Here is a 25000-nt window from a genome sequence, read left to right as displayed (position 1 = left end):
ACAGTATTTGCATATTTCGAAAGTTCAAAAGAAAAGTAAATATCAGGGGATGCTATCAGATAGGAAGTGCGGAAGAATCACAGTTACACGATGCATAATTGTTAAACTTTGTTTTGATTTTCTAGTTATAATTGTACATAGGCCTATAGAGAGAGCACTCAGTATACAGTTAAGTGCACTGCGTACAATACCATACCTCGTGTTTAATGATGATAGATACTTCATGATGAATACATAGTTTCAGCAGGTTAAGCTACTGTGATGACATTCCTGATTGAAACATTTTGCTTGCTAGTGTCATATTTTGTGTTTAATAGTTAAAAAAAAAACAGCATTAATACTTCTTACTTTTTTGCGTTTTATAGAATTTTTATAGGATGGTGTTTATTTTTAGAGCCTAACGGGTAATCGTAGCCTAATGCGAATAATCGAGGGATGTGGTTATATACGATGACGTTCTGTGACATTCCTCGGCTATCACTTACACCACTCAGTTTAGCGTAAGACCTGTTGTGTAGTGAGCTTGTTTTATATGCAATCCCATGCGCGCGCGCACAAATTTAACGTCATATATAACCATTGGCTACCAATTTCATGTGCATGCATGCGCGCACGCCATCATTTGTATGTGTGTATGTTTGTACATTATATATATATGTATGCACAGAGAGTCCACAAAACCATAGGATTTTATAGAAAACATGGTAAAAATGATTGTTGTCAGCGTTGTTTGCAAACTGTTTCACTATACTTTGAAGTGGACCATTAAATATCCAGTGGATGGTTGTAGAATGTAAATCTTTAAACTGAAAATGTAAAATGAATTGTCTGATAACAGATTTCAGGAAGTCATGATCATTAATACCATCAAGTGTGAGGTTACAGAGGAAATGACCACTGTATATTTTGTCATGGAGGTGAACTGTCACTTCAGTGAAATATGTCGTTCAGTTAAAAAGCTGTTGGCGTTGTCCAACATATTTGAGCTACTGTTCTCAAAAACCTCTTCTGCCTTCAGTCTGCTGAAGGTGAAAAATCACTCGGCTGCAGACGGTTCGGTTACAGTAAGCACCCTCAGACTGATGAATGAGCTACTTAGACCGTGGCACAAATGGGTCTTCTCCATTACGAGTAAATGGGCCATGGAAAGAGAGAGAGTGAGAGAACGATGTTCTCATGGAAAAAATTTTTTTTCTTAACAGACAATAATTCCTGAGGTTCGCAACACCAATAAAGATTATGTCAAGGCTATAGCGAAAATGTCAACTTCATGTGTTTTTCCATGGGTTTTCGTAGGTTTACAAAAAAAGATGAATGCATTGGACATCGTTATTTGAATGCTTTAATTTTACTAAACAACTGATGTCGCCTGTGTCATCATTTATTTAGCTTATAGCGACGTGTGTGCCTTCATTTAGCCTCTGTGATAAAAGAAGAAATGACAAAAGAAGGCTCATTTTCAGATAAAATCCAGGTTGTGTATACGTATAAGGGTTTAGGGAAGTAACTTGGTATTAGAAACTGTTTTTTGCTTACAAGAAGTGAAAGGCATTAAAGAAAACTCAGACAGTATTAGGTTATTCAAATATCATTGAGGGAATATCAGTTCCGCGTGTAGTATCTTTTTTTTTTTTCCATATGGATATTTCATCTACACGGGCACTTTAACAGAAGAGTGACGTAAAAACAAAAGCTAGATGAAGATACATGACAGAGGTATTCCACGTGAAACGTCATACTTTCGTTCTCAGTAAAACAAGATTTTTCGTCTGAACTTCAGAAAATATTCTACACTGATGCTCATAACTCTGCATGAAATTTGGATCCAAGTAATTTGGTATCAAAAGTGTGCACTTAATTTTTAGGTGTTCATCAAAGCACTTATATATTTGGGGAAATCATTCGTATTTTCTCAGTTTTCTGATACATCTTTATAACCGGATGTATAGCTCCTTATCAGGATGATACGAGGCAAAATTGTAGAGAAATTAATGAAAATCTAGCAGTGATATGCTGAGTAAATGAACGTAACTCTCCATTATATCCTCCGATCTCGTCCAAATTGCTTAACTTAAATTCCTCTATACATACATTATATATCCTCTGTACATATATATATATACGAGGGTAAGTCAAAAAAGTTCCAGGAAAAATTCAATATACTCTTTATTTAAGGAAATTCAAACATCATTTTTCTACATACCTACCATCTAACTCTATACACTTTTCAAGGCGCTGTTTCCACCTCTGCAACCCTTCTTTGTAGAAATTTGGGGCCTTTCTATTAAACCATGTTAAAACTGCATGTTTAGCAGCATCCAAAGATTCAAACCGGACTCCTCTTAAGTGTTCCTTGAGTTTTGGGAATAGGAAAAAATCTGAGGGAGCAAGATCAGGACTATAAGGAGGATGTGGAAGAGTTTCCCACCTAAATTTCCGTAGGACTTCTCTTGCAACCCTTGATGAATGTGATGGAGCGTTATCATGATGGAACAAAATTCTGCGGTGCAACTTTCCTCGACGTTTTTAGCCAATGCAGTCTTCAGTTTTTGCAAAACACCTTTGTAGTAGTTCCCGGTGATTGTTTTTGTCCTTCAAGGAAATCAATCAAAATCACTCCTTTGGAGTCCCAAAACACTGTTGCCATAACCTTCTGGGCAGATCTCGCCACTTTGAACTTCACTGGTGCAGCTGAACCTCTTGGTAACCATTGCTTTGATTGAATTTTACTTTCTGGGTCATATTGATGGATCCAAGTTTCATCTCCAGTAACAATCCGGTCAAAAAACTCTGATTCATTTGATTCAATCTTCGTTAAAACTGCAAGAGAAAGTTCAGCTCTTTGATGCAGTTGGTCTTCGCGCAACGCTTTTGGGACCCAACGTGCTGAAAGTTTACTCAAACATAGATTTTCATTTAAAATTGAAAATGCGGAACCATGGGAGATCCCAGTTTCATTAGCTATCATATCGATAGTAATCCGACGATCTTCATCCACTAGATTCTGCACCAAAGCCACAATTCTTTCATTTTTTGCAGTCGGTGGTCTTCCTCTCTTGGGTTGTCTTTGAGGTCCTCCCGACCATCCTTAAATCGCTTTATCCAATCATAAACAACTGATTTAGATGGAGAAGAATCTCCATAAACTTGTTGCAAAGCTTCAATAATTTTTCCTGTTTTCCAATCAAGCTTGGTCAGGAACTTGATGTTAGCTCTCATCTCAAAATTTTTATTTTCCATGGGTTCAAGAAGTTACTTTTCTGAAGCAGATGTTAACACCACGGTAGCAAGAGGATGACTGAGGTAACAAGTCTATATGGATCACTACATCACAGATAATTGTTTACAAGTATTTGGTTGTTTCATTCCTGTGTAAATACATCATTCAACAATTTTTCCTGGAACTTTTTGACTTACCCTCGTATATATATATATATATATATATATATATATATATATATATATATATATATATATATATATATATACATACATACATTGTATGTATATGCATGCATGTATCTGTGTGTACGCGTGTTTGGTGTCTATTCCATAAAGTGGAATAATTGAGAATTAGTTTTATATAGCATTTTACTCAGGCAAATTAATTAACAATTCCTTCTGCCACTTCTAGGAATTAGTGATTAATTTGTTTGATTGATACATAACATGCGTAACCTCAGACGCGACACTTGAACATCCATTGCTTGCTAGCAAAGGAATATGCATTTGCTTTTCTACTAATCTTTCAAGCATAGTATAAACAAAAGAGCACAGATTCCATTATGCTTTCTAAATATGTAATGTCATTTAGTCAGAATCTGGATGAAATTGTGGAGTCTTTATTGGGAAGGTTTGTATTACAGAAAGATTCTTTGATAAAGTCTTATGTCATTAAGGATGACTTCCTCAGCATCTGGAATTCGCTTTCCCTCCGGCGACCAGTTGGGACAGTTTTGATGTCGTCCTCTGGTGGTTAAAAAAATGTTGATTTTTAATTGGCGGTTGCAGTCCTTTCCCATTTCTGAATTCACTTGGGACTCAGTCGAGAGCCCATTTCAAGTTATAAGAGGAGAGTTATCTCGTGTGGTTTGCCGATAATTACTTCTGACAGCGTATTTAGCAGTTTGGAGTATGGTCATATGTCCGGACGAACATTCGTAATTTTACTAGAATCGGTGACAAATCACTCGAATACGAGAAGTGAGTGACGTACTTTTTTCAAATGCAAGCCTGTGTATTCTGCTTGCCATATTATGCCTGGTATGCAAGCCTGTGTATTCTGCTTGCCATATTATGTCTGGTACATTTACTTGGTAGATCTGGAACCTTATTCAAATTGTTCAAGAATCATGTATGAGATTTATAAAGGCAGATGTTCCTCTCTAGTTAATTGGAGGTACCAGCACTTACTGTCTCAAAAGCTTGATTTTAAAACTGTGCATAAATATGCTGATAGTGAACAACAGTCTTATCAAGTATTAATATCACTGCATTCTCTTCTAACTACCTCTAATAAGCAGCTCAGTATGCGTGACGATTTCTCACATTAAATTCTCATGAAATTTCCATATACAAGGCATACTCCAAAGTTTTTTTTTTTTATATTTACGAGGACCGGAAAGCTAACATCTTATGGTACCATTCCTTCTAATGGAAAAGGACACAAATATATGTATATATATGTGTGTGTGCGTTTGTGTTTTTGTGTGAACCCTTCCACGTTGACTGGAAACCCTTTTGGGGGGAGTACTGCATATCTGGAAGTCCTATGAGAATTTTGCTTGGGTCTTACTTTTCAGTTCATTGCTTTTAGTGGGACTTTTTATTTGACGAATGCATTGTATTACATATATATAGGTAGAATTTTGAGTGTTCAAGGATGCTTGAAAATTTCTTTGTACCATATTATTTTCAGTGTGATATTCATCAAACTGTATAGCTAAATATTTTCAAGGAAATGTAATATAGTAATAGAATTATTTGTATGAGCCTGGTAGCTCTTCATAGCCTTGTAATACTGTTTACTAACGCTCTGTAGTTATGTTAAAAACATTTGTTTTTTAAGTTAGGTATTCAAGAACATGACATACATAGATTTCAAATTTAAATTTTCTAGAACTTGACCGTGATTTGCTAAAACAAATCTGTCAAAAAGCTGACAGAGTGGATTCGTCTTTAGATTTTCATGAGCTTGGGAAAGGCTAGTTTAAGTTTGTTTTCCTAGGGATTTTACAAAGGAAGTAAAATTCCAGATTTTTAAGAACGACAAAGAATTGAGAGAGGTATAGTCTAACTTAGATATTCAAGAACTTGACAAAAGTGAAATATAACTGGATTTTTAAGAACTCAACATGGGTTGACTCCAACTATGTATCTATATATTTTAAAAACTTGTCAAAAGGACTCCATCGCTAGATTTTCGGAAATGTGATAAAGGGGCATATCTGATTCATATCTTCAACAATATGACAATGATGAATTATTGTATCGGATGAAGACGTGTCGTAGGTGGTTTTGAATCTCGGACTTTACAGAACTTGTCAGAATCGGAATCCTACAGCAAATTTCCAAGAACTTAAATGGGTAGGTCAGACCAGGATTTTTCGAAGTTAATTCCTTTATCAGATTAAAACGTGATCTGTGGATTTCTGTTTCATATTTTTAAGAACTTGGCAAGGGAGCTTCTAACTTCAAGTTGTCATCAATATGACAAAGTTGTATTTCCATGTTTTAAGAACTTGGCAGAAAGGTAAACCTTTGCCAAGAATATGACAGAGTCAGATTCTTATGTTAGAATTTTATGAACTTGAAAAAGCAGGATTCCAAAATAAGATTTTCAGAAAGTAGGCGAAGGGAGATTCTTGCTTCAAATGATCAAGAACTTCGCGTAAACAAACCATTCTTCGTTGAATGGACGGCCTTTAACAATAAGACAGTAAAACTGGAGCACTGGCTCCCACATTAGATATAGATCCTATCAACAAGCCTCTAAGAGTTTATCAAGGAGCGACCGTCCAGAAGAAGCCCATACACAAACTGAAATAGTAGTGATATATCTTCATTAAAACCTAAAAAGAGAGGAAAAACTAAATGTTACAAAAACAAAAACAACATACATTTCGTTACAAGTGCATCTCCTACTCTCTAATTTGATTCATACATGTGTCTGTTTGATGAGCCTTGAAAGAGTAGGCGTCGACCTAAGGTGAAAAATATGTGCTTTATTAACAATTATCATAAATGTTGCCGACACCCCCTCTACAAGAACTACACAACAAGGAATTGAGTCGATTTAGTTTCATTTTTCTTTCGTAAAACAGAGACTAAAGCCTCAGAGAGCCTCGCACTCGCCCTTTATAAAAGATGAATACATTTGTATGAAAAAAACAAGTGTACAGTATATACAGGAGTGACGTCAGTGGAATACAGAGCCATCATATGGAAGGACGCGACTTTCGAGTGTAGTTTTTGGGGAATTCGTCGTCTGCCATCGTGCAAGTTGGAGCCTGAGGAAGAAAACAAAAATAAATGATTACTTGGGGGAGATCATGTACATGCATTTCAGAGAATTGATCTGGGAAATTTTGACATTATATTTTGTAGCATTTAAAGAATACCGGTTTTCCCCATACAAAACACGTACATGTGCATCTTTTATATATAGAGTTTAAAAAACCGCAAATGGTCAAACATTCTGTTTTATCTGGATTCTTGAAAACATACCACTTGGTAATGAGATACCTCACAAAAAAACCTGTTGACTGAGACAACTTTAAGAAGAAAAATCAATATACCTCGATTCAAATCTTGCTCTCTTACCGAACAAGGCCTTCTCGCAGCCGATCTTGAAGCAGGTTTACATTTGATGTTCTTAAAGAAATAAGACGAAGTTAGTAGATCGCAGGTCTGAAAGCCTTACGTTCTAAATCTCGTGTGATCTAAGTGCTTATTTTTTATTTTATTGAAGGGCTCTGTCAGTCTTAAAATCAGAAGTGTTCTTTCTCTGTGTGTTTTTTTAAATATATTTTTTTCGTAAGTAATAACGTTCTTCCTTCATTTTGCACGACGGCATCAAGTTTTAGTTTCACTTGTGTGAACCGAGGTCCTTGGTATGAACAGTATTTCTCAGTTTTCGGCCAGTGCCAGATTTGAAATGCAGTTTTATTGGTAATTATGACAAGTGAGTTTTATAAGAAAGAAATGAGTAGAGTATATTGGGAGAAAGTGATTGAAAAATGGAATAACATTAGAGACAGTAGTTAAAGGAGTACGTTTGTGGTTATAGAAGGGTGGGGAGAGGAAATAAAATAAGTGAGTGGTCGCATGAGAAAAGAAAAGCTAAGTAAAGAAAGAGAAATAATTTAGGGTATAATTGCAAGACAAAATGAGAAGGAAATTTATGGGGGCACAAGATGTGGGTCAAGAGGAAGGCTGGCGAGGAAAAAGCTATGTAATGGAAAAAAAGTAAAAATGCGCCGAAGTTTCTTCGGCGCAATCCAGTTTTATGTACAGTGTATAATGCTGTATGAAACTCTCAGCCACAGGCCATAAAACTCTCAGCAGGCCGTGGTGGCCTGTTTCGCTGTCATACGCACGATCATGGGTAAACTTATAATCTTAAATAATATAAAAACTTCGGGGGCTAGAGGGTTGCAACTTGGTATGAGTGAAGGTTGGAGGGTGGATGATCAACATAACAATTTGCAGCCCTCTAGCCTTAGTAGTTTTTAAGATCTGAGGGCGGACAGAAAAAGTGCGGATGGACAGACAAGATCATCTCAATAGTTTTCTTTTACAGAAAACTAAAACTGAGATAGCAAGGTAGGTCTCTAGTTAAAATAAGTTCTACAAGTTAGTAAATATAGAAAGAAAGGTTAATTAGCAAATGGATCGCAGGTTAAAAGAGCAAAAATGAGATAGGATCTCAGGTTAAAAGAGCAAAAATAAGGAGATAGGATCTCAGGTTAAAAGAGCAAAAATAAGGAGATAGGATCTCAGGTTAAAAGAGCAAAAATAAGGAGATAGGATCTCAGGTTAAAAGAGCAAAAATAAGGAGATAGGATCTCAGGTTAAAAGAGCAAAAATAAGGAGATAGGATCTCAGGTTAAAAGAGCAAAAATGAAGAGATACTGTCGGGTTAGTGACAATTTGATAATGCTGTGGAAATGACGGGTGAGGATGTATAAAGAATAGGATTAAAGAATGAAATACCAGGAGTTGATGGGAATACAAGCGAGGCATGACTAATGAGGGAAAGGTTCTGATGAAATGGATGTATGGGTAACTGTTCTTTTGTGTCAAAGAAGTAGGGAAGACCAAGAATGATAGATGCATAACCTGACTTAATATTCCGGGGAAAGCATATGTAAAATTTTCAATTGTTAGGAAAAGAACAAAGTGAGTTTGAACGAGGAAAAGGGTGTATGTATCAAATGTTTGTTTTGAATTAGTCGTGGGAAAATTGTGAGAAATCAAGAGAAAAGCAATATGTGGCATGTATGGTCTTAAAAAAATTAAAGGTAGAATTTATAAAGAGGCAGTTTGGATTGTGTTGATTTATATATAAAAGACAAATTGTTAGGAGAGATTTCTTTATGAAGGAAGTGAAGCATGGGAGAGTGACTTTTTTGGTGTTAAATATGGGCTAGGACAGAGCTTAGTTTTCCCTTTAATTTTTTTAATATCTTTATTGATGGATAAATGCAATGAGCCAGAGAACGGAAATGTCATGAATGGAACATGAAATGGCGGATGTTTGCACAGGATGCATTAATGACTGGAGATAGTAAAGAGAAACTGCAGAAAAAAGTTTTCGAGTGTTTTGGAAAAGGAGAAATTGTGAATAAATGTGAGGAAGAGGAAGGGTATGGGTGTTAGTGGAATCCAGGAAGATAAAGCTTTGCTGTGGTTTGTAAGACAAATTGTTATCTGTGCACTCTGTTTATGAACGCAGACTTTTCAAGGTAGTTAAACCGCATAGTTTGGTGTACACTTCAGGTTGGCATACATAGCCTTATTTTGGATGTAGGGGAGAACCATAACTTTGTTAATGAAATATATTTGCATAAAGCATCTGAAGACAATGAAAGTTATTTTATAACTGTGACGCCGTCCAATCGCCATCTCAGTCACGATCTAGTGCCAGTAGTAATCCTTACAACAACACCTAATATGATACGATTGATAAATGTTGAAGGGTTTCGGTTAGTGTGACACTGACTCCAAATGTTACGCTGACCGACCTGCTGGGTTATATCATCCAGTAGTTATATGCCATATGATGCAAAGTGCTTCATAAGTGTTTCGATAGCCTTCTTTGCAAGTATTTATAATTTTTTTGGAGATTTTGGACTGTGCATATGGCTGTCTCTTATGAAAGGAGCCAAAACACGGGTAGAATGTACGAGGTCATTCGGTTCTGTGCATTTATTGATTTCATGAGAAACCTAAAGAGATTCTGTTCAAGTAGTTACTTGATAAAGTTCAAATACATATCAAATGGTTTTTGGATCGAGGCCATTAACCTGCCGTTAGCAGGGCATAGATTTTTCGTTACACCCTTTTCTGGTGCTACTAAGAGAGAGAGAGAGAGAGAGAGAGAGAGAGAGAGAGAGAGAGAGAGAGAGAGAGAGAGAGAGAGAAAGAGAGATAGAAAACACGAGACAAGCGAATGAGACAGGGGGTGCATGGCCAGGTAAAACGCACTAATACAGGTGTGGTTTACCTGAGGGTTTACCTGTCTGTCCCATGATAGTGAATGAAACAGGTTCCAGTGGCGCCATCTACGACACCTGATAGTCTCTCCTTATTTTCCCCTTACTCCCTCAACCCTCCCTCACTCCACTCCCAACCCGTTTCGCTGACTGCAGTGCTAAAGGGTGATGAAGATGACACGGCCGTGATTTCAGGCTGTAAAATAATGGAGTACATACCCATCCGTTATGGAAAAATTAAATTTTAGATTTTTCGTAATTGCAATGAGTGTTCTTCTGCCAAGTAGCAAGTGCAAACCTTTATTTGCAAGAATTGCCACTTACATAATAGGAGCAATAACATGAAAATAATTCGTTAAAAGGAAGATGAAGACTCCATTTCTGTATAAACACGAGAGTGAAACAATCATTATATATACACATGTACATAATTATATATATAATATATATATTATATATGTATGTATATATATAATATATATATATATATATATATATATGTGTGTATATATATTATATATATATATATTTTTTTCGTTGTTTCCCAACCAGTCGGCAGTTCGAATGGCACTGGTGACGAAGCACTTATTACTTTATCATTCCCCTTGGCTCAAAGTCATTCACGAGTTATAGTGAATTGAATATTAGACGAAATTTGAGCCAGTTTTTGTGTATATATATATATATGTATATATATACACATATATACATATACATTTTAGCTGACCAACCCAGCGCTGCCCGGGAAAAGTCTGAATGACAACTGATAAACTCACTGTCTCTCTCTCTCTCCCTTTCCTGTTATATTTCACCCCTCCTCACCCCCACTTCTTATCGGGCTGAAATTTGACTTAAAGGGCATCGAGAGTGTGACTGTTCATCTCAGCAGGCTTGAAAACTATGGATTATATAGTTAATCATTGGATGGGTTGGTATCATTCTCGGCTAGCACTCTGCTGGACCCATGTTCGATTCTCCAACCGGCCAATGAAGAATTAGGGAAATTTATTTCTGGTGATAGAAATTCATTTCTCGTTATAATGTGGTTTGGATTCCACAATAAGCTGTAGGTCCCGTTGCTAGGTAACCAACTGGTTCTTAGCCACGTAAAATAAATCTAATCCTTCGGGCCAGCCCTAGGAGAGCTGTTAATCAGCTCAGTGGTCTGATTAAACTAAGGTATACTCTCTCTCTCTGTAGACACTAATATCAGTCGTTTTCTGTTATATTTACGTGTCACCACCTTCCCACCCCATCTCATCCCCTCTTCCTATTGGGGCTGAACTTGGACTTTAGGGCCATCAGGAGTGTCAGTATTCATCTCAGTGAGCTCGAAAACTGTGGATTAGTCACTAATATCTGTCGTTTTGGTTATTTTTACATGTTACCCTCTTCCCACCCTTATCAACCCCCCCTTCCTATCGGGGCTGAACTTCGACTTGAAGGGCATTGGGAGCGTCACTATTCATCTCAGCGACCTCAAAAACTTTGGATTAGACACTAATATCTGTCGTTTTCGGTTATTTTTACATGTCACCCTGTTAGGAACAAGTGTTTGTCGATTGTTCCCTTAGTGGGTTGTTGCCTCCTTTATTTGTGTTTTTTTCGTGCTGGTGAGTTGACGTCTGTCGTGGAGTGCTTGACAGCGTCAGTCAGGTTCGTAGCAGCAACGAGCCAGGTTCTGGAGAGCAGAACGACCGATGGTCCAGGGCAGCAGCAGGTATCTGTACCTGCGACTTTGCGAGTCAGGTCCTAGCAGCAGAGAGTTTCTTGAGGACGAGATGGTTGCCGTGTCGGCTCTGTCTTGGTCGTAATTGAAGGAGGACGTCAGTACGTTTCTTGGAGGACGAGATGGTTGCCGTATCGGCTCCGTCGCGGTCGTCGGTACTGGAGGAGGACGTCAGCACTGTGCTTGAGGACGAGATGGTTGTCGTTTCGACTCTGTCGGAGTTGTCCTGCAGTGTTCCTGTTAAGCAGCTTGGGACTGTTTCGACGGCTCTATTGAGTTCGTCTGAGGATGTTTATTGCTTTGCTGCCTGTTAATATTCATGATTTTGTATGTTTATGATTTGATAATCTATTTTATTGATTTGACCATTTATTGCTCTGGCTTTTATTTTGTTCTGGGTTCTGACTTTATGTAAATGTAATTATTGTGCTGCTAATGTTTTATGTTTTTTTTGACTCGTCATTTGTAATGTGTCTGTTGAGCTGCTCATCCTTATGATGCTTTTGGTCATTTATGATATGTTCATTTATTTTAAATTTAACTGAACCTGACTCGACTGTAAATATGTACATAGCTTACTGTAAATAAATTGATTTTAAGGTAACATTTTGGTTTTGTTCAGCTCCTCCCTCCTTTGTTTGTCACCTCTCGTCAGTCATTACAGCCCAATTGCTTGTTTATTTTAAAGAACCTGTCGATCTCGAAAAGCGAGATCGTAATACACCCCCTTCCTACCCCTTCTCACCCACCTTCCTATCGGGGGCTGAACTTTGACTTAAAGGGCATTGGGAGTGTCACTATTCATCTCGGCGACCTCAAAAACTATGGAATAGACACTGTCTGTCGTTTTCAGTTATTTTTACATCACCCCCTTCCCACCCTTATCACCCCCCTTCCTATTGGGGGCTGAACCCTGACTTAAAGGGCATTGGGAGTGTCAGTATTCATCTCAGCAACCTTGAAAACTATGGATTAGACACTAATATTTGTCGTTTTTGGTAATTTTTACGTCACCCTCATTCCCACCCTTTCTCACCCCCTTTCCTATTGGGGCTGAACTTGGACTAAAAGGGCATTGGAAGTGTCACCATTCATCTCAGCGACCTCGAAAACTGTGGATTAGACACTAATATCTGTCATTCTTGGTTATTTTTACATGTCACCCCCTTCCCACACCCCCCTTTGGTGCCAGTAATGTCTTACCCACACACAGTGTTCTTTTTGAGATAGTAATTCATCATAACAAGTTTGGTTGAAATTACTGTGTGTTTCAGAGTGTATGTGGAACATAAATACATACATCCATTTTTGTATATATAATTAAAGAAAATTTTAGCCAATTTTATATATATTATATATATATATATATATATATATATATATATATATATATATATATATATATATATACATATATATATATATATATATATATATATAATATATATATATATATATATATATATATATATATATATATATATATATATATATATATATATATATATATATATATCATACAAATTTGCAAAAATTTTGTTTAATATTCAATTCGCTAGACCTCATGAATAACTTAAAGCCAAGGGGAATGGTGAAGTGATAAGGGCTTCGTCACCAGTGGCATTCGAACCGCTGACTGGGTGGGAAACAATGAAAATGAAAGTGACTCTGACCACAGACAATGTATTTCGTTGTTTCCTCTCCCCCTCGATGTGGGACCACCTTGACGTGGTGAGGGGGCTCTTGAACCCCAGGAATTTGTTCCCGGGTGTGAGTCCAAGAGTCCTGTATATCATTATATATTTGTTTGGATTAATTTTTTTGGAATTTTCTACTTTTGCTAAAATTTATTGGACCCTGTAATAGTAAAAGATGATCATAGCTGGGATTGGGTTTATATCCGAAGCTAAATAGTGGGAACTGTGGTAGGACCATCAGCTGTCTGATAATGTTCAGACCTGAGAGTTATAAGATTGATAGCTCAAAGGCGGAACTATCCTTTAGGGCTGGACCACGGATTCCAGGGGGTCTGGTTCTGGGGTTAGGGCTGGACCACGGATTCCAGGGGGTCTGGTTCTGGGGATAGGACTCGGCATTCTATCTGGTTTGCCCATAACATGATTAGGGTGGGGATGATTGTATCCTTGTAATACTCTCAGTCCTAGGAAGCAGGTTTGGCTTACACTTGGGCCACTCTAATCATGCTGTGCCATCTCCTGTGGGGTAGGGTAGGGGGCAGAAATTTGGGAGTCAGTTCTCACTAGTGCCATTGGTGGAAGAATGAACTCCATGAAAGGCTGATGATATTTTTTAAGGTTTTCAGGTTAAAATTTATTTTCCCCCAGTCTTTATGAGTAGTAATTATAGAGTTTTGAGTACCCCTGGACCCTTTGATGGAACCATCTTGACACAGTTGACGACCGCTGCTCCAGTACAGAGCAGATCTTCTGGTATGGAAATGGACAATTTTGTGTAAATCCAAATAATCAAAATCAGGGTGGCATAAAAACTTTAATTCTGTATAAAACACCCAAAAAGAGTAAATATCGGCATGACCCAACCTTGACTCACTTCGACTCCCTCTTTGGGAGTGGAAGTTTGGCCAAAAGCTGACCAAAATATTTCAGCTTTAAAATGAGAAAATTATCTATTAAATAGGCATCCAACGGCAGAAATGTCGTTCAGACAAATAAAGGAGAAAACTTGGCTTACGGAAGCCACAACAAAAAGTCAGTCGGAAGACTATTTGACTTTGAAAAATATAGATAACATTAACGTGAAAGTGGAAAAACACGATACTATGAACAGCATTTAAGGTACCTTTGTACTTCCTGAAAATAATAACGAACCAATCGAAAAGAAAATGCTATTAGACTCTCAAAAAAGAGATTGTGAAGTATATGTTATACCAAGAAAAAAAATCCGTAAACAAACATTAAAAGTAGCAAAAAAAAAAAAAAAAAAAAAAATTGAGGGTGAAGATCTACCACAAAAAATAAAAATTTTATGCCAAATGAGAGAGTTAAGACCTTATGTCCCAAAGCCACTAGTGTCAAAATTGCAGTAATTATGGGCATACAAAGAAAAATTGTAGAAATGAATCGGTATGCGCTTATTGTGGATCTCCTGAACATACCACACAATGGAAGTGCAATGAACCAAAATGTGTAAACTGTGGGCAGAATAATCATGCAAGATCCAAAGAATGTATGTACTACATATACAATACGGAATTAACAATTTTACAAGAAAGAACAGGGATGTCTATAAGAGGCTAAATTAGAATTGAAAGTGAGAGGAATTCAAGATCCTGCTAAGAAACATACATATTCTTCGATAACAAAAACCAGTACTAAAACAAAAACACATACAGATAGAACTAACAAAACGCAGCTCAATAAATCTCAAGGAGATAATGTTTTACAGAAAAAACTAAAATGGTAAAGAATCAAGAAACAAGTACAAAGGATATGGATAACATTTTATCAGATTCATTTGAAATCTTAATGTAAATAGGAGCACAAGAAGATACTACTACAGAAGTAACAGAGAAAAGTTGTGAAGGACCGGAAATTAAAGATAAAAAGAGACATTTGGAGAGAACACCACAAAAAAAACTATTATTAGAGCAACATCGGTTAAACCAAAGACAAAGGATATGAAGAAAGAACAAAAACAAACTAAGAATGTATCTTTATCTCATAAAATAATAGTCAAACCTATGGATAGAGATATCCAAAACACTGAAGAAGTGCAAGAGAACCATACCATAGATAATAATGATTATGTCAAGGAAGAAGAGATTGCTCCATATAGTTGGTACAAGAGCAAATGGAACAAAAAATGTACATGAAAACACATTGGATGTAATGATTGTTTGGTTGAATTGTGCAATAATAAAAACATAACTAAAGATGGTTTAACAAACATTATAAGAAATTTTATGAAATACAGAAAAAAGGAACCACAGATTTGAGTACCCATGAAAAAGGTTGCATGTGCATTGAGCACTTAATATATTATAAAGAACAACAAGTGAATGTCGCGAGCGAATTAGTAGAAAAAACCAAAATTGATAATACAAACAAAAGAAAGCAAAATTCGACGGCTATAACAAAATATTTTCAATAGCTATATTATACAATGGAACGTAAGTGGTCTACAGACCAGATTACACCTAATACGACGTTTACAACACGTCAACAAAACTGTATCAGTAATAGGTAAATGCACCTTAGCATCAGCATCAAGAGAGGGTGAAGGAAATTTAGATACAGCCATATATGTACATAACAAAGTAGTTTATGACAAAGTACCTGTAAACATTAATGACTTACAAATATCAGGTATTAAAATCCGAATAAAAAACGATATTTATGTAATTTATAATTTATACAACTAACCTAATAAAAATTGCGACATTGATAAACTTAGAGTTACTTAAAAGTGCCAAGGAACCTAAATTAATAGTAGGTGATTTTAATGTTCACAACCCGATATGGGACTCTAATTGTACAAACTCAAATACAGCAGGAAGTAAAATTGAAGAATGCATAGATTCAAACGACATGTGCTGTATATATGATAACGAAATCAGCACATATTTTTCAAAAACACATTGAATGTTTTTCTCCTAGACTTAACTATGTCCCTCAAGCATAGTAGATAGACTGGATTAGAATACAGTTGATGACTTGCATACCAGTGATCATTTCCCAATATTAATTTCATTATTACAAAATAATCCCGCCAAGCATGTCCCTGAATATAAAATTTATAAAGCAGGTTGGGAACTATATGAATTCCACACTAGTAATATCCCACCATTTGAGTATATACAAGTTCATTATGGAACAAATAGATTTATTGTTGATTTCATTAAAAATGCTGTTGATAAAGCAATACCAAAATCAAAATCTCAGCCAACAAAAGACAAAGCCCGATGGTGGTCTGAAAAATTAGTAGAATTAATAAAAATAAAACACCAAATTGGAAGATGATTAGATAATTTGAACAGAAAGTTCAGTAAAATAAAATATTACTGATAGCAGAAGAAAATTTGCAAAAACTGGCTATATTATTATTAGAAACTGACACATTAAAGCCTCTATATAACAAAATATCTGCAAAATTTAAAAAATAAGTAATTCAAGAAAGAATAATTTCATGGAGGAAATATGTATCAGATCTCTCTAATAATACTCCCATAGAAAAAATATGGGAAAATTTCAGGAAAATAAATGGTACCCGTGTTAAACCACCTAGACATGCCATATTAAATAAGTAATGTTACAGGAGAAAGCTTAACAAATGTAAGTAGTGAAAGCAAGTGTAAGTAATGATAATAATTTAGATGAACACTTCCGCACAAAGAAAAATAATATAGAATTATTAACAATAAATTTTGAAACAATAGAAGATATATAGTATAATAGAAAAATTAATATGGAAGAGTTGGAATTTGCTCTCTTCAACAGCAATAAATCTGCCCCAGGGGCGACAATATTTGTTTTGAAATGACCTGCCACTTAGCAACGTTGTCAAAGTCATACTTATTACAATTTTATAATCACTTATGACTTTGAAATTTATTTTGTGATGAATAGCTTAAAGCTATAATTATTCCTATCCCCAAACCTGGAAAGGATCCCAGTAACGTAAACAATTACATGCAAATACTAGAGAGAATGGTAAATGCTCGACTAACATGGCACATGCGAGAAAATAAAATTTTGACTCCCACTCGAATCGGGTCACAATGTAACAGATCTACATTGGATTCTCTGTCTAACTTAGAAGACCACATACGAAGAGGATTGAACGAAAACAAATTTCTATAGCCGCCTCTTTTGACACTGAAAAGGCATATGATACTACATGGAGATATGCAATATGAAAAACGTTACATAACTACAGCACTCGCGGACATTTATCCGGGTTTATCCAAAACTTTTTGACAAATTGCACTTTTCAGGTGAGAATTGATGATGCATTTTCAAGTTAATTTCCACTTGAAAATGGTGTTCCACAAGGAAGCGTCCTTAGTGGCACACTGTTTACTCTAGCAATAAATGATGTAAGTAATAATCTACCTCTTGGAATAAAAAGTAACCTCTATATGGCTGATTTTGCAATATATTATTCAGCATCTCGCTAAAACATGCAGAGCGAATCATTAACGAAGCTATAATAAAAATAGATGAATGGACCTTATCTGTCGGCTTTAAATCATCCATACTTAAGACTCAGGCGGTCGTGTTTTATAAAAAAAAAAGTGGAAGAAAGGTGAAGAAATAGATTTAAAAATAAAAAATCATTCCATACCAATTAACCAAACAGCAAAATTTTTGGGATTAGTATTTGATACTCACCTAGATTGGATAGCTCACATAACATACATGAAGTCAGAATATAAAAGGGCATTAAATCTAATTAAAAAACTATCAAACTACTTGCGGAGCCGATAGACATACCCTTACTGTATTGTATAAAACAACAGTGTTGTCTATCGTTGATTGTGGAAGCGAAATATATGACTCAACATGTTGAATGTGGTGAACTACAATTGTCTCTCCATAGAGAGTTTGTAACAATGAAGAGTGCCTTGAGAATGAAGAGTGCCTTGAGAATTCAGACAAGTGATTCTCCAACCAAAAAATTATTTGAATTAAGATAAATGACAGAAATGAAATTTAGCTCTCAACCAGGATTTGAACTCGTGTATTCCAAGTAGCAGTCACACAGCTTTACGAACTCCACTACAGCATGCATATAGCCTATGTCCCGTACTTCGGTACTGAAGTACGAGAGAGCTTTCGATGGACGTATACTTAAGGCTAAACAACAGATAGGCATTTAAGTAGCACTAACTTCCGACTGGGAGGAAAAAAAAATTCCGTTTTGGCGTCAGTAAAGCCGTATGCTTGCAACTCACCGGCATGACTGCAAATTCTGCTTGAGAACCGAGGTTCAATTCTCTTATTTTAACTATCATGTTATATTATAATTATCATATATATATATATATATATATATATATATATATATATATATATATATACATACATACATACATACATACATACATACATACATACATACATACATACATACATACATACATACACTGTGCCATACCAGCAAGAGAGAGAGAAAGAGAAGGAGTGAAAATAGATTGAAGTATCATTCGATGATAATCTATACGCAACGTTTCATAGCAAACGAATCACCATCATTGCCGAGATAAAATTACTCAAGATAAAATCATATCCTAATCTGCACCTTTTACTTGCCTTAGAATATAGTTACTGTTAGGCTAAAGGATAAAAAATATAAGGAAATAAACAAATCTATTTCTCTACAGAAAAAAAAATAAAAGATGCTTAAACCACAGGGTCAACTGCCGGTAACAGGCTATAAGGAAAGATCACATGATATGCATTATCTTTGTGTCCTTATTATGTAGTAAAATCCTTTACAGATGTAATGAAATTATTAAAAATGCGTCTACCTCCCTTTCTCCTTTTCTAAACTAAATTTCCTCTTTTCCTGAAAAAACTAAAATTTTTCGTTCTCACTCATTGGGGCTAAGTGATAACTTAAGCTGTAAAATATAAGGTTATCCTTCAAGAACTTTGAACTGTTTCCTCTAGTTCAGATTTACACTCAGTTCAGATGGATTATCTTTTGGATTAAATAGCTCATTTAAATGGCATGGAAATGTGCGTTTCCTTGTAATCTGCTCCCGAGTTCAAATGTTCATCATCTCTAACATTTCAAGGAATAATAAGACCGTGGTCACCAGTTTCAGTGGATGTTTCTGTAATATGCAGTTCTATGCTTTGGAGAAACCTTTTCAACAGGCAGGTTGAACAAATAGGGTAGCCATATCCTCCCTGCAGAGGTAACTATCCCTAGCAACCCCCTCCGGGTTAAGTAATAAATCGTGCCTTCTCTTGTATGTAAGTATTTATACAGAGCTGTGCGTGTCTGACGAGGCAGTAATCTTAATATAGCAGTGAATGGCGCTAGGAGGAATAATGTCAGGTTGTTATTTTTGGAAATATCATGAATACATCTGTTAGCTTACTCGTAATCCTTCACATATGCTTCTCTTATTCTTTTGTTATTTGTGTAGTAATAGTTAATTTAGAGTCAAGGGAGGAAGATTCAATAGCCAAGAGCTCAAATAGTTACTTCCTTTAATAACTTTTCTCGTCTTCATATCTGATTATATTTATATATATATATATATATATATATATATATATATATATATATATATATATATATATATATATATATATATTATAGTGTACAATTTTTGTCATATTCACCATGGCCTTTTTATATTCACAAACATCAAGCCACAAATTTAGTTTTAACATCAAATTCATTATACCTCGTGAATAACTTAAACCCAATGGTAGTCACCGGAGAGATGCGAAGTCCCAACTGGTTAAGAAACAACGATTATTATATATATGTATATATATATATATATATATATATATATATATATATATATATTATTATTATTATTATTATTATTATTATTATTATTATTATTATTATTAATTATTAAAATAGTTTAACCAGACCACTGAGCCGATTAACAGCTCTCATAGGGCTGGCCCGAAGGATTAAAATGAAATGGAGTACCAGGTCTAAGCCATAGGCTAAGCACTGGGACTAGATGATGAGTGAATAATGAAAATTTTAAAATGTGTGAAAAGGCATATGCTTCCGTACTAGAACACATGCACACATTAAATACGTTTACTCAAGTTTCATCTGTAAAATAAAAAAAATAAAAAAACTGAGCGATGATAAAATTCTGAGTAACTTAAGATTTTTAAAAATTAAGATTTTTTTTTATTAGTTGCTTGGTGGGATTTTGTGTTTTCATAAATTACTTTTTATACTTTTGTAAAATTGAGTAAACTGAAAATGTTGCAGATTCTGATAAAACTTCACCAATCGATCCATTTCCAAAAGTTGATAACCGATGTTGGTTGTATTTTGGGCGTTCGCATACTACATGTTTAACTGTTATTATCACTTTGCATTCTAAACATTCGGGAGCTGGTTTATGTGGGCTGCTCATTAAGTGTCCATGTGTCAGACGAGTATGGCCTATTCGGAAACGTGTCTTTCTCTTTGGTATGATGAACTCTATTTTATAACTCCAGGTTTTATTTGCTTCATCTTCTTATTATTTTCAGGTTCTTCATTGCATTTATTTTGCCATTTGTTTATAATGCCTACTTTTATATGTGTTATATAATCGTTAACTAGGATATTTACAAGAGATCGTGTCAAATGGGCTGCATCTTTAGCTGTTTTATCAGCCTCTTCATTTCCCTTAATCCCTATATGGGCAGGGATCCAACATATTTCTATATTTTTCCCGGTATTATATAACTTATGGAGTAATAACTTTATTTGTTGGAGAATATTATTGTTTGGTTTGTAATTCTGAATGGCTTCGATGACGCTTCTAGAGTCGGTCAAAATTACAAAATTATTACGAGGTTTCTTTGATTATTTTTATGGCTGATGCTATTGCACATAACAGCTGTAATTATCGAGGCATTATCAGGTAGAGAGAGTTGATCAATTTTGTCTTGGGATACTGCAGCATACCCCACTCCGTACTCTGATTTAGATCGGTCTGTGTATATTGCGTAATGTGGACCATTTCGACTTATATGCTCTATTGTATGTTGTCTGTGGTGTTCTGGGGTAAATGAGTAACTTTTTGAATAATATTTCAAGTGTGTGCAAATTCTTAATCTATTCGTAGTCCAAGGAGGAGGTAATTTTACTATTTATATTTATATTCAACTACTCAAACAATCTTCTAGCTCTTACAGGGAAAGGTGGTGAGTGATTGCTTATAAATACATCTCTTAATTCAAATAATTTTTTGGTTGGAGAATCACTTGTCTGAATTCTCAAGGCACTCTTCATTGTTACAAACTCTCTGTGGAGAGACAATGGTAGTTCACCACATTCAACATGTTGAGCCATATATTTCGCTTCCATAATGTGAAAAAGTAAAAAAGTATAAACGAGTGGGATTCTAACCTCTCTGGCAAGTGTGTCGACGCCCTCCAATATTGTCTTGGGCGGGTGAGCCCTCCGACGGTCCATCCTCTCCAGGAATCTCTCGAACTGCTGACGGAGGTCGTGCTCGGACTTGCTGGCCGCTGCTGCACTCTCTTCGGTCACCTCCCCAGTGCCCACCTCGTTCTCCTCGTCCACTTCCTGGGGCAGAAATTGTTGCTATTTAAGTGTTCTGAGTGATAATTGTATGTTAGGGCACTTAGTAATGCTAGATCATTTGAGGCAGCTTAGTTTGACAACTCTGAAACTCGGGGTATGTTGTATGAAAGCAGTGATCGTTGATTACTTGATTATCATTATTGTGTTTTGCATTCCGTGTGCTAGCAGTGATTGTAGTAGCAGCGTTGTTAAAAATAGTGAGATTTATGCTACATCTGCAGCTAATGTCGCTGTAATGATGATAATAGTGATAAAACAAGTCCTGACGGAATATTTTTTAGAAAATGTAAATTTTCAGCTAAAATATCACTTCCGGGGAAGACGTTCTAACACTTACTCAGATTTGTACAAACAGAATTAAAATATGGCACAATAGTTAATTTCGCTTCTATAATGTAATTTTTTCACGTCAGTATGCTGGATCAGTCCTTATATGGATTTTTCCCTCTTATGTTTTCCGCAAATCCAAGTAAGAGAAGGCTTTCACAACTTACTTGTAAAAAAGTAAATTAATCCAGTACACAATTATAAGTTGGCTTGTATTATTTTTGTTTGATTAACTTCAAGGAAATTCTGTCTACTTCCGTGACGCTCAGTCTCCCATCGTGATGACCTTGTTTTTGTACTAAACCTCTGTCCATAATTTCGAAATTCTTTAACGGCGATACGTTCGTCCGTTCATGCGCATGAATGCATACTCTTAACACGTAATAAGTCATGAGAGCTGATATCCATAACAGTAAAATCCGAAAGGATCTGATCTAATTTGTCGTCCCCCGGGTAGGATCGGGGTAGGTAGGGGAACGGGAGGGCAGGGGAGACAACAGCCCGGGTTCCAGGCGCGCCAACAAGCTCGTAAATTATCCAGTGCAATATTAGTTAAATCATACACTCAGAGGACGTGCGCATGGCTAGCGTAAGCAGAAACAACTTGGTTCATTCACAGTTTGTACCGTAAATGCATGTATTTTATGTATACAAACAAGCACAAGTACAAATGTAATATATATATATATATATATATATATATATATATATATATATATATATATATATATATATATATATATATGTAATATATATATAATATATATATATATATATATATATATATATATATATATATAATATATATATATATATATATATATATATATATATATATATATATATATATATATATATATATATGTGTGTGTGTGTGTGTGTAATGTATCTCACACAGACACACACATACGTAATTGTAGCAACCACAATGGCGTCTTAACTTCTCGAATTCGTCAAACATTTTTCAGATGCGCTTGTCACTACAAGGCCATAGATCCAAATGCAGTAATATGAAGTAATTCTGGTGGTGGTAGTAAGATTCGAAGTGTTATCAGAACAAGGTCACGTTGCTGTCCTAACCATACATATCTGATAAAAAGTGACCAGTTGAGTCACTGAATATGTATATATATATATATATATATATATATATATATATATATATATATATATATATATATGTATATATATATATATATATATATATATATATATATATATATATATATATATATAAAACTGTAATTGCTGGAATATCCAGTTATTATGAAAACAGGTCGGCAGAAACAAGTGAAACAGTATTTTAGACACCTGAGGAGGTGTGTTTAACTTCATCTTCTGGCTTAAAATATATGTATGTACATACTTACGTGTTTGTGTGTATAAAGAGAGAGAGAGAAAGAGAGAGAGAGAGAGAGAGAGCTGCATTGGAAAGTCTGTTTGGAACATGTAAAGCAAGTTGAGGAGTAATTTTTACAAGGAAGACTTTGCCAGTGGGCGAATGAGTCCAAATGTCTTTGTGCAGGACTCTGTGTCTGTGAAGTTCAGTATTGCAGTAGAAAAGTTGCAGAGTAAGTGTATTTTGTCCAGAAATGGAATAGTGTGAATGAAAGAGGTTTCTGAGAACACACTGTTTGTCAAGGTTTATAGGAAGAGGAAAGGTTATAATGGCTGATTTGAGTTAAAGGTTAACGATAAAATTATGGAATATGTGCTTGGTAGGGAGTACCTGATATAAATAGGAATGGAGAAAGCATTATGAATATTTGAATTGAAAAGGGCTTTATTGTTGGACATCCATGGTTTAAAAACCATTTATAATTAAATTTGTAAAAGCAAGAAAATAAAGAGGAAACAAGTTTGTTAGGATGTTTACTGATACAGAGTAGGTGAAGTTGTCGATATATCTCTCGGTACAAGAAGAAAAGGCTGGAGGCATATCTATTAGATCATTTATCTGATTGAAGTAAAAGTGAGAAGTGAAACTTGTTCTAACTAGAAAAGAAAGCACTGAATGTGGACATGTATATATCAAGACAAGTGAGATTGATAAAGGGTGAGAAAACTAATGAAAATAGTTAAGATTAAAGATAATGTGATATGAGAAATTGGCGAGTATGCAAAGTTCAACATTTGGGTAGTGATCCACCAGGGCTACTTCTGTGAACAAAAGTAGGAGGTATTGAAGAAGTTCATGGTAGGATAGTGATATGAGACGTTAGTGACTAAAGAAGTTGAGGAAAAAGTGAGGGAGATGAAAGTGTGAGATGGTGAAATATTTAGAGTGAATGTGAGCAAGAGCTCAGGAATGTGTTAAATGGAGAGGAATATTTTTAACTAGTGGATTTGAGAATTAGACTACGCAAGCAATGAGATGCATTCTAAAGAAAATCAGTTAGTGTTTGGAAGAGAAGGTTACCTACAGTATACATAAGTGAAATGGATTGTCATCAATTTGTTGTGTGGAAGTGACTTGAGGATTTGTGGAGGGCTCTTTCAAGGTTGTAGAATGGAAGGATACATAAATATATTTACATACAGACATACATTATATATATGGATAGTGTGGTCTGAAAGGTACCAACTGGCTGGGGACAAGAGGTTTGTAGAATCCCTCAAGCCCCATGGTATTGGTTTTGAAAATTGTAAAAACAGAAAGAATAAATTACAGTGTTCTTGGGATTTTGAATGTGCTGGGATGTGGTGGAGAAAAGAAGAAATGTATCATTGTTGATTTATTTAAGGAGACAAAGTTTGTTTTAGCAGTTTGAGAGACAGGTGAAAGGACAGGGTGTGCTGGAATGGGGAGGACAATGAGTGTGTGTAGGGGGTGATGGGGGGGGATGTAGATTTAGGAAAGGGGTTGCCCTGTAGTGTTAGGAAGACTGATAACAGGTGGGAGAGTACAAGTGTGTTTTGTTTGTTTGTTCAAGGGTGTTTT

General features: G+C 35.5%; 1 protein-coding gene and 1 long non-coding RNA gene across 3 annotated transcripts in view; one reads left to right on the top strand and one right to left on the bottom strand.

Moving 5' to 3' along the window:
* Window positions 1–25000, top strand: part of LOC136833974 (uncharacterized) — a 280020-nt gene that overhangs the window by 34075 nt on the left and 220945 nt on the right. The window lies entirely within an intron of this gene.
* LOC136833960 (uncharacterized) overlaps window positions 4807–25000 on the bottom strand; it is a 194414-nt gene continuing 174220 nt past the window's right edge. For both annotated transcript variants that reach the window (XM_067096239.1, XM_067096245.1), the window contains exons 3-4: window positions 21535–21714; window positions 4807–6509 (exon numbers count right to left, since the gene is read on the bottom strand). In XM_067096239.1, the coding sequence (XP_066952340.1) occupies window positions 6438–6509; window positions 21535–21714 (252 nt within the window). In that variant the 3' untranslated portion in view covers window positions 4807–6437. The remainder of the gene's footprint in view (window positions 6510–21534; window positions 21715–25000) is intronic.

This window comes from Macrobrachium rosenbergii, chromosome 4, assembly GCF_040412425.1.
Source record: "Macrobrachium rosenbergii isolate ZJJX-2024 chromosome 4, ASM4041242v1, whole genome shotgun sequence".
Lineage (NCBI taxonomy): Eukaryota > Metazoa > Arthropoda > Malacostraca > Decapoda > Palaemonidae > Macrobrachium > Macrobrachium rosenbergii.
Note: the sequence above shows the minus strand (reverse complement) of the source record. Positions and strands in the feature narration are given on the sequence as shown.